This window comes from Amyelois transitella, chromosome 11, assembly GCF_032362555.1.
Source record: "Amyelois transitella isolate CPQ chromosome 11, ilAmyTran1.1, whole genome shotgun sequence".
Classification (NCBI taxonomy): domain Eukaryota; kingdom Metazoa; phylum Arthropoda; class Insecta; order Lepidoptera; family Pyralidae; genus Amyelois; species Amyelois transitella.
This window is the reverse complement of record NC_083514.1, coordinates 4863279-4873998: the sequence shown is the minus strand read 5'-3', so window position 1 is coordinate 4873998 and position 10720 is coordinate 4863279. Positions and strand designations below refer to the sequence as shown.

Sequence of the window (10720 nt, the reverse complement as noted above, 5' to 3'; positions counted from 1 at the left end):
TGAGCGCCTTGCGCTCCTGCCCCACGAACCAAATCTCTACACCAAAGGGTATGAAGTCATACTGGGCATAAACTAAATAGAGATATGATACTGGGTGCCGAGACGATGGTATTAATATCTGTGGTTCTACATATCATCTGTCATAAACATTCATTACGTATATATAGGTACCTATTTAAAATATTACTTGTGATTTTGTTTTCCGATTCAATAAACCAAAAATAAACAGAGCAAATCTGTGTCGACAAATTATCGATTACATTCTCTAGAAATGAACATCTTACCAAAGAAGAGGTGAGCAAATATACATACATACATAAAATCACGCCTCTTTCCCGGAGGGGTAGGCAGAGACTACCTCTTTCCACTTGCCACGATCTCTGCATATTTCCTTCGCTTCATCCACATTCATAACTCTCTTCATGCAAGCTCGGCGGTTTCGGGTACTTTTGACCTGACCCTTTACCAGGACGTCCTTAATTTGATCAAGATACGTTCGTCTAGGTCTTCCTACTCCGATCTTTCCCTCCACACCCTCCATGTATATCTGCTTAGTCAACCTGTTTTCATTCATCCTCTCCACATGACCGAACCATCTCAACATACCCTTTTCTATTCCTGTAACTACATCTTTCACATCACAACATTCCCTTATCACGCTGTTCCTTATACGGACACTCAATTTCACCCAACAAATATATGTGAGCAAATATAAAATGTATAATCATAGATCAATATTGAATACAAACTCTTTCGAAATAGGTACATACATAACATAAGTCTTTATTCCTTACGGGGTAAACAGAACAGTCTCGGAAATAAACAGACCACGTCAGGTCGCTAGCCCATCGTCCACCGTCCCATCGTCATAGCATGGAGATCCTTCCGAGGTTCAGTTGGAATGAAGGTTGATAGACACACACTCGCTAGTGGAATAAAATTGCCTAGTTAGAAGAATCACGAGTTTATGGGCCTTTCCTTTGATTGACTTTTACAATCTATATGGGAAAGGAAGCACCTGGCACACACTTTGTTTTTTCATACCTTACAGACTAGCATGGAATGGAAGATTATACCTACTAGATGAATGTATCTATTTGCTATATCTGAGATTGCATTGAAAATGCAATTAATAATAATATAATAGTATATATATAGTGGTATAATTATACCACTGGCTAGGTCAAATTATTCTAGGGATAGTTTAGTTTGTTTGAGGATTTCATAAATCTTTTCACTACATTTGATAAGTGAATGCATCTTTAATTATATATTTATGGGGTTTGCTTTTTTCAGATGGCATGTAAGAACCAAAGAGAATATTGCCCGTGTTAGAAAAGATGAAGCTGAAGCTGCCGAAAAGGAGAGGCAAGAAAAATTGAGAATTGAAAATGCAGATCGTGAAGCTAGGCTAAATCTGCTTAAACAGAAAAGCAGGCAGCACCTGTTACAATGTGGTGCTACAGATAAAGCAGTGGAAGATAAACTTGATCAAGGGGAAGTCTCACACAAAGAACATGTTAATCTGTTTGCAGATGTTGAACATGCAGTTCATACTACCAATAAAGACCATGATAAAGAAATCAAAGAAAAATTAGAAGAATATGAAAAGAAGATTGGTTATTTAACTTATCTTGGGCAAGATACAAATGAAGCCCTCAAGAAAAAGAACTGGTATGAGGTTTTACCTGAAGCACGATCTTCCATGTCTAAACAAGTTAGAGAAACTTATGATATGTTAGTACTCAGAGATCAAGATGGTAAACCAAAACAAAAGGAACTTGATGAAAAATATGGAGAAGTTGGGTGGAAGGCCAAACAACGCCTTGATCCTATAAATAACTTTAAAAAAATTTGTAAACTGGAAGGAGAGATAAAAAATGATAAGAAAAAAGTAAGTGCAATATATTCCTGTTCAAAAACTAATCAAATGAATAAAAAACATAAGAAAGACTTAAATGATGAAAAAGAAACAAAGTTACAAAAATTAAGAGAAGCTCGGCTCAAGAGAGAGCAACAAGAAAAACATAAAACTGAATTGTTTCTTAGTGGACTGGCTGGAAAAACTGAATCTGATTACATAGATCCTCCTGTAAGCAAGGTCAAACCAAAATACAACTCTCAATTTAATCCAGAACTAGCTAGACAAAATTATAATAGGTAGGGTGGCAGGCATTTTTAAATAATCAGCTAAGTAGTTTATTTTGATAAGTGATATATTTTTAAATGTATGCAATCTAATTATTAAAAATGTGTCACTTTATTTGTGGATTAGCCAATAACACAAGTGGGAGCTTATCTTCAAGACTATCAAAAGAATAATTAAAAGTTTCACAAAACAATTCAAGTATTCTGACAATAAACATGCCCTCATTTGAGACTTCAGATAATTTAGACCTGAAAAAAGATAGCATAGTTTAAATAATTAATCATTAATTTAAGATGTCTTTACTTCTAAAAATATATTTCAGTAAAAAGTATTAAAACTAAAAAATAAAATTTCTTACTTTGTGAGTATAATGGAGCGAGTGTAGCTACAGAGAAAATCAACAAATATGTTGATATTATCCAGTTTTGTTTGACATAAAACAGTGTAGATTCCTACAAGCAATGGATATCCATCGAGGTTCTCTCCAACTTTCTTTGATATTAAATCACCTGAAAATGACACATACTTAAGTGATGATAATAATTCATGTGTAAGTAATAAAAAGTGAATGCATCTATGATGTTTTGTCATTATAAAACACTAGAGGCCGCCCGCGACTTCGTCCGCATGGAAACCCTATCAATCCCGCGGGAACTCTGGGATAAAAAGTAGCCTATGTGTTATTCTGGGTCTTCAGCTACCTACATACCAAATTTCATGGTAATCGGTTCAGTAGTTTTTGCGTGAAAGAGTAACAAACATCCATACATCCATACAAACTTTCGCCTTTATAATAGTAGTAGGATGGCTACTTTTACTTATCATAATAATAATTCGCATAACTTTTTGAAGCATAAATATTTTTTATTGCAGGGGGCTACCGTCATAAAACCCTGTTTTTAAAACCTACTCTAACCTACATTTTAGAAGTGAAAGCTTTGTTTGCCCCGCTTTGCGGTGGTCAAAATTAACCTAACAAACCTACCGTCACATTAGATATTTCATTCTTCTGATTTTTTCACTTTCCCTCATTTAGTTTTTTAACTAGATTTCAGGAATTATTAAAAAGAAGAAATCCATGGACAAACACAATCACATTAAAAAAATATTAACAACAGAAATTAATTCTCTTCTAAACTTGCCTATTTACAAGCTATTGCTAAAAAAATTAAATTAAAATGAAGCACTTTGATAATTATAATAAAATAATGTGAAAGCTTAGATTTTACATAGAAATCAGGAATAAATATTATGATTAATTCATTATGACATCATGCCTTAAGACTCAATGCATTATTTGCCTAAACTATAATTATAATTATTAAAAAAAGTGTCGTGTAGTTCCCGGCACCAACTTAAAAGAATAAGACCACTCCATCTCTTTCCCGTGGATGTCGTAAAAAGGGACTAAGGTATAGGCTTATAACTTGATATTCTACTTATAGGCGATGGCTAGCAACCTGTCACTATTTGCATCTCAATTCTAGCACTAAGCCTAACAGCTGAACGTGGCCTGTCAGTCTTTCAAGACTGCTGGCTCTGTCTACCCTGCAAAGGATACAGACGTGACGTATATGTATGAAAATTAAATTAGGATGAAAGAGTTATGCGATAAAAAGGGATCCTCTTTTTACCCGCCGTCTTTTGAATAATTCATAACTTTTTGGGAACACCTTACATAAAGCTGTTTACTAAATGTTAACTTTGCATGGCATAGCCTGTCTTATCAGCAGATTCTCCAGAGATAGGATATCTCTCGAATGGTAGTATTTCACTTGTGACATGTCCATAGAAAATGCATGAAAATTACAAAAAGAGGTTAAATTCTATTTCTACCTGTGGTATAACAAAGTTGCAGTTTTGATAACTGGGATATTAAAATAATTGCAAGTATTCGTCCCATGTTGATGTTCAGGAATTCTTGTGTAGGCTTGAGATACATTTTCTCGTACGGCTCATATATTCCACATCTGTCTAGATATTGTTCCAAGTTTCTTAACATCTTAGTAGACACCTTTGATTTATCGTCAGTGGCAGATCTTATTTCCTGTAGGACTGAACTGGGGACACATATTTTTGGTTACCAAATTTTATACAATCAAACTCAGTAATATATCTTCGTATAATAAGTAATCAATAAGCATACATACTCATTAAAAGTAGTTAGAGAAGCCTCCAAATGTGCAGAGTCAAATTTGCAAGTTGAATTTAATTGATATGATATATGTTTTCTTAGAATTTGCAAACTACCAATTAGTATTAACACTTCCACTAATTGATTCAATAGTTTTTGATTTTTTATAACAATTTGTTCGATGTCTTTGGGTTCATTAACATTAGTAGAAATTTTGTCATGGCTGTTTCTTAGAATGTGTTGAACCCCTTGCAACTGATTCTTTATCATATGCGCGTACAATTTATCCAAACCATGAAGACCTACAACTCCAATGGCTTCATTCAATTTAGCAAACGTTTTTGTATTAACAACTTCATTATGGCTTTTTACATCAAACCAGGCAGCACATATGCTGATGTACATACAGGTCCTGCAATAAATAGGCTATTTATTTATTTAAAAAAATAACACCCTAGTCCTCGGGGAAATTTTCTTTTATAATATCTGATGTTAAGAAATAAACATGATCAAATATGGGTCCGCAACTTTTTGCAAAGTTTTTTGACAAGATTAGATCGTTGATGGTCGCTGACTCACCCAATCAAGGAACAAAGTCAAACGTCTTCTTTTCAGAGACGTGATGTTGTAACTGGGACTAACGCCAGGAGGAAGTTAAGAAATACCGATATATCCGAGTACCTCGCATCGATGAGCTGCGCGACTTGCCTCGCCAGGCTCCCCATAAAACCAGCAGAGGGACTGTAAAGTGTCACTCCTTTGCGTAAACTTATTTCTTTATCAACACTCTCTTGAATAATCGCTGAAACCTGTGAATACAAACATAATGCTTTAAGTATATATATAATGCCTATTCGCTTATCTCTTTAGGTATGGGGAACACATACGCAGGGAGGGAATTCCATATCTTGGGGGATAAATACACAAAATCACGCCTTTTTCCCACAGGGGCAGGCAGAGATTATATCTTTTCACTTGCTATGATCCCTGCCTACTTCTTTCGCTTTATCTACATTCATAACTCTCTTCATATGCATGCTCGGCGATTTCGGGTACTCTTGACCTGACCTTGACCTTTTGCCAGGCGTCGTTTGATCAAGGTACATCCTTCTAGGCCTTCTCATGCACACTCTTCTCTTTTGGGGGCAGCAGAATAAAATATTAGGCAAATCAAGAGGTGCATTAGGTGTGGTTCCACATGGGCCCACCCACACATCCACGCCGTCTCATCCCATGATCGAGTGCGAGTAGAACTAAATTGTGCAAGTTATTGTAATTAGATAGTAAAGAAAAATAAATTTATACCAACCTGCTTTTGCCATATTCTTAAACCATGTATATTTATATAGTCTTGAATATATTCCAGTGATCTTTTATAACCATTCATGCTGTCTACTAGCTTTTGTAAACGCGGCAACAAATTACTGGATGAAGCAGTTGACTTCTTTGTCTGAGGTTCAAGGAATTCACTAAACTTCTTACTTATATGGCGATCTAACTCCTTTAGTAACCCTTCTTCAAGCAATTCCGCTGGATCTACTCTGATTATCCCGACAAGTGTAGACCTCATGTCCAGTATTCCTATTAAAAATATGCGTAAATTTGATTATAGCTATTATTCTATAAAATTTCTTCCAAATAATGTAGCTACATACCTGTTGTAAAAGTGGAAGCGGAATGGGTAAGTTTGGCGACCTCCATTCTGTGTTCAAGTTGTGCATATTCTCTTAGTTTTTCTTTTTCTAATCTTGTTGGTACTTCTTTAATAGTCCATGTCTGAAGCTCTATTATTTTTTCGACTATATTGAATACCATCTCAGGAATTATTTGCAGCACTCTTTGTATGTATTTGATCAATTCACTGCTATAGTATTGCGAAACGGATACCAGATCTTGACTTCCAGCTTGATTTATCCTGAGCAGCGGTATCTCCATAGCGCTGGCCAATTTGAGAAACAATGCGCGCAACCTGCTGGTGACAGCTGGATTTTCCTTGATACTGTTTTGCATATACACGGTGTAATAATCAATAGTACACCAAGCATAACTCACATCAGCAATAGTTTCCAATGTCACCAAAGAATCTTCTTTCAAAGTTGCTGCTCTCACCACATTTTTTAATGCCTCTTTACCTTCAGTAAGATACTGCAAAACTGTTGATGTGCCTTTAATACCATGGAATTCTTCAACCTCGTCAAGTGCTTGTATTAATTGGGTTATTTTTTTTATTGATTTCGTAGTTATATTCTCAGTCAGGGAAGCTATCTGTTTAGCTATGTTATCAAACCAAAGTTTTAACTGTTCATTTCCTTGAACCTTAGTAAATGAAGTATTTCCAGAAAATAATTCTGATAAATTATTCACAGCTACCAAAGCCACGGACTTGTTTAAGCTCCACGACTGATTTCTGTTTTCTAAAAGAGTTGTTAAAATTTCTCTCACTTTTAACTCTAGTTCTGCAGTGCTAATGAGTAACTCAAGCAATTTCAGTGGATCGTAATTTGATTCTTTCATTACAATGTCTTTTAACTGTTTTCCCCTTTTACTGTTGTCAAAAAATATAACATCAGAATTGTGCAACAATAACCACCTGACCACTAAGTTGGAGTTCAAGAGTAAGTTCAATATTTTATTTATATGGTCCAATACATAGTCTTCATTTAGGGTGCCCTCTTTTAACAGTCTGTGAGTTTTCTCTGTTAATATTGGCACAGAATCTCCTCTCTTAGCAAATACTTCTTTAACACTTTTGTTGTTACATGTGTTACTTAGTGCAGACTTAGCGGCCTTAAAATTTTCCCAAAAATCTATTATGTTTAAGGTCACTCCCATATAAATAGGTATGATCCAATTACTAGGGAAAAATTTATCAACAATTTCCCTCATTTTTGATGTATCACTATGCAAATAATGTGGGGCAAAAAACAAACATACAACTAACATACTAGCTTGCGTTGCTAATGCAGATGGTTGATGTTCAGGGAAAGTATATACTGATAATTGATTGTAAATATCTTCTGATCTCAATTTTCCAATTATTTTATCGATAAATTCTGAACGAATATTTATCCGGCTAAAAAAAAACAATACTATTATATTTTATCAGTCCTTATAGAAAATGCAGATTAGATATCCTACTACTATTATAAAGGCGAAAGTTTGTATGGATGTTTGTTACTCTTTCACGCAAAAACTAATGAACCGATTACCATGAAATTTGGTATGTAGGTAGCTGAAGACCCAGAATAACACATAGGCTACTTTTTATCCCAGAGTTCCCGCGGGATTGATAGGGTTTCCATGCGTACGAAGTCGCGGGCGGCCTCTAGTTCTGTATAAACATAGGTATATCTGCCCATGTGAGATACGTGTACAGTGGGCCGCAGGAAAAAATTACTAGCTACCTCAGGTCTTCGTAATAACGTTGATATTGGTGTACGATATAGGTAGAATAGACAAATCAAAACCTGTGGTGGTATACTTTTCTATTTGGCCCACTGTACATTAACATCACAAAATACTAAATGAGAAAAAAATATATATTTTGTGTTATGCTCAAAATATGCATTATTTTTTTCAGTCAGGCAAGATAAACTTTGCCTTGCTGAAACCAAAAATAGCGCAATTTCGTGAATGATGACAAATAAACTTCCATTTAAAAATTAAGGAAAATTAATTTTTTAGTGAATTATTTTGATACAAATATTTGGTTTTACCAATACTGATCTCAAAATAATACCAGAACCGGCAGTTACATGTAGTATAAAAATACAGGGATTACAAGTCTTGCTTCACAGCATTTTATGTATCAGTTACATGATATCCTTTGAAACAAACAGTACTTACTGAACATAATTACGAAATTTCAATGACAGAGAATTTTAAAGGCACAAAAAATGAGTAAATTATTTCTACAATCTAAAAAAAATACACATGCCTACCTGAAAAATTCTACAGGATAATCTGCAGGTTTCTTTGAAAGTTGCTGATCGTAACCCGTGTCTCTCAACAGCTTACAGACATCATCAATATTTGTCTGGGACTGAGTAGTGCTATATCTATAGAATGCTACCATCAGTCTTTCTCTTACTGGTCCAGGTATGAAAAGATCACATAGCAACAGCATTGCTCCATACAAATACAGAGATTCACACTAAAAAAGCTTTTGATTTTGTATGAACACAGAAAGAGTAGGTTTTAGAGAAAAAAACTGAAATTAATTTTTCCATTAGAAATTATCACAAATGTAATATGATACTTGTCTGCTACTGAAGACACATTGTAAAAGTCATTCTTAGAGAAAATAATAATAAATAAAGAGCAAATTGCTCTTCTCAAAAATGTTCTTACTAACTAGTGTGTCTTATAAACTTGTGAGTTTTGGTGATGGGCTAGCAACCTATCACTATTTTAATTTCAATTGATTTTAATATCAACTGAACCACCTGAATTAGCCTTTTCAGTTATGTTTTTACTATGAGCTTTATCTAGCTTTATCTATTAATGTGTTTAATCAATTAGTTTATTATAAAATGCCTAATAATTTTACAAGACATACCAACAGCTGTTTACCCTCAACATCTCTCATTACAGTTTCAATACTCTGTTGGATAAAAGCACCGTCATTTAACTGTTCAGTGAAGGAGATTAAATCCATAATATATTGATAAATATTTTCAAACAATAAATAAAATCTTGTGATCAAATCCAGATGTTTCTCTTTGAGGTCATCATCCAAGTCTTGAAGTTTCTGAAAAATAATTTAAATTTTTTTAATAGATATTTTATTTTGTAATTTATACTATTATTTAAACTACTCATACTGTCTATGAGGAGTGCGATAATAATATAATAAAATCTCATTTTATAACTAATGGCCAACCTTAGCTTCAACTATAGTGGATACATATAACCTTTAACTCCTGGAATTATGAACTGGTGAAAGAATAGAATAGAATAGAATAGATTTATTTTCAAAATTGGATACAAGGTATCACTTATTGACGTCACATAACTTAAATCTAATTATAACTACTACTCATGTTTGGTTCAATATTACTGAAGCCCTTACAAACAATCAAAATAAAAATCTTGAACTCTATGTAATATTACTACCAATTAACAGAATTTTAAGTCACATCCATGATAATATGAAGTTGTCTTACTGTATTCATACTAATCTTCTTTTCTTGTACATCTGAGATCTTAAAGTAACCAAAGTCCATTATAACCTCCAAATACTTATGTTGAAGTTCTTTTGTATCTAATCTGTAAAAGTCACAAGTATTGTAATTAAACTACTGCTTTAAAAATCTTTACTTTATAAAAATATTTTTGTAAATAACTAAATATTTTTGTAGCGGGAGCGATGATTCGGGGGTGACCACCACCAAAGAGAAGATCTTCTGCCAGGCTAGACTCCAATGATGTCTTGTCGAAGGTTGTATATATGCTCCAAACAGTGAAATCTTTGCTTGCGCGATTTTAGACTTTTTTTTGGTTTTGACTGATAGCATTGTTGATTTTGTTTTTTTTTGTGACCTGTGGCATGAAAATGTCGTCACATTTTCATAATCAGTTCAGTATTTCCAAAGACTAGCGACCCGCCCCGGCTTTGCACGGGTAGCATTTATACACATTAACATTCCTTTTGAATCACTATCTATTAAAAAACTGCATCAAAATCCGTTATGTACCTACTTTTAAAGATATAATCATACATATGTATGTATGTATGTATCATACATACAGACGCGGGAAGTGGGAAGCGAAAAGGTAAGCAGGGATCGTGGCAAGTGGAAAGATGTGGTCTCTGCCTACCCCTCCATGAAAGAGGTGTTATTTATGCATGTATGAGACAAACACACAATCACAAGTTACAAAATTAACCTTTTAATAATATAAGTATCTTAACTAATTCCATTATCGTAATTACTAGTAAATTAATAGTATAATCTGTTGACACTTACAAATATACTTGTGGCTTGTGGTCTTTTAGTCTCAATATTTCAGCAACTATAGCATTACCATGCGATACAAGTTTTAAAAGATTTTGAGCACATAGATTGTCTTCTGCCATAAAAGCCCTCATTTTAAATTCTGCTCTGCAATATTAATTAATAATTTTAATTTGTTGATAATCTTAGAAAATTAAAGTTTACTTTTTGGTGTTTATTTGACAGATTTGACTTGGATTTGACACTTAAACAATTGAAACCTAGTTTACAAACAATGAACGTTGTGACAGTTTAACGTTGACATAACCTTGGACCAACGAAGGTCCAATGAACTTGTATTAGCCCCAAACTTATGGTCCATCTTCGTTACAAAATTCCGACTAACTTTTCTTATTTAAATTTAAACATTAATTAATTTATTTCTGTTGGCCTCGCCTGTTTGTTTTATATTATTACAGCGTTTCTAACTAAAAATAACCT

At 33.9% G+C, this 10720-nt stretch overlaps 2 protein-coding genes across 2 annotated transcripts; one reads left to right on the top strand and one right to left on the bottom strand.

The window, feature by feature from the left end:
• Positions 1-131: 131 nt before the first annotated feature.
• On the top strand, positions 132-2164 carry LOC106135012 (leukocyte receptor cluster member 1 homolog). Its single transcript, XM_013335170.2, has 2 exons — positions 132-294; positions 1297-2164. Exons 1-2 carry the CDS (start codon positions 272-274, stop codon positions 2162-2164), a joined length of 891 nt encoding a protein of 296 aa, XP_013190624.2. The 5' UTR covers positions 132-271.
• Positions 2165-2198: 34 nt separating this feature from the next.
• Positions 2199-10502, bottom strand: LOC106135011 (WASH complex subunit 5). The gene is made up of 11 exons (XM_013335169.2): positions 10253-10502; positions 9449-9551; positions 8842-9033; positions 8225-8436; positions 5939-7356; positions 5593-5864; positions 4965-5092; positions 4300-4695; positions 3986-4209; positions 2508-2658; positions 2199-2397 (listed from the first exon to the last, which is right to left on the bottom strand). The coding sequence occupies exons 1-11, from the start codon at positions 10372-10374 to the stop codon at positions 2256-2258; spliced, it is 3360 nt and encodes a 1119-aa protein (XP_013190623.2). The 5' UTR covers positions 10375-10502; the 3' UTR covers positions 2199-2255.
• Positions 10503-10720: the final 218 nt, after the last annotated feature.

Excerpts from the sequence above, each read along its gene's own strand:
- LOC106135011 (XM_013335169.2), bottom strand. The coding sequence starts at position 10,374 with ATGAGGGCTTTTATGGCAGAAGACAATCTATGTGCTCAAAATCTTTTA. Across the intron at positions 8,437-8,841 it reads TTGAGGGTAAACAGCTGTTG|TGTGAATCTCTGTATTTGTA; the intron begins GTATGTCTTGTA and ends AAGCTTTTTTAG. Across the intron at positions 4,210-4,299 it reads TCTCTAACTACTTTTAATGA|TTCAGTCCTACAGGAAATAA; the intron begins GTATGTATGCTT and ends ATGTGTCCCCAG.
- LOC106135012 (XM_013335170.2), top strand. The coding sequence starts at position 272 with ATGAACATCTTACCAAAGAAGAG. Across the intron at positions 295-1,296 it reads AACATCTTACCAAAGAAGAG|ATGGCATGTAAGAACCAAAG; the intron begins GTGAGCAAATAT and ends TGCTTTTTTCAG.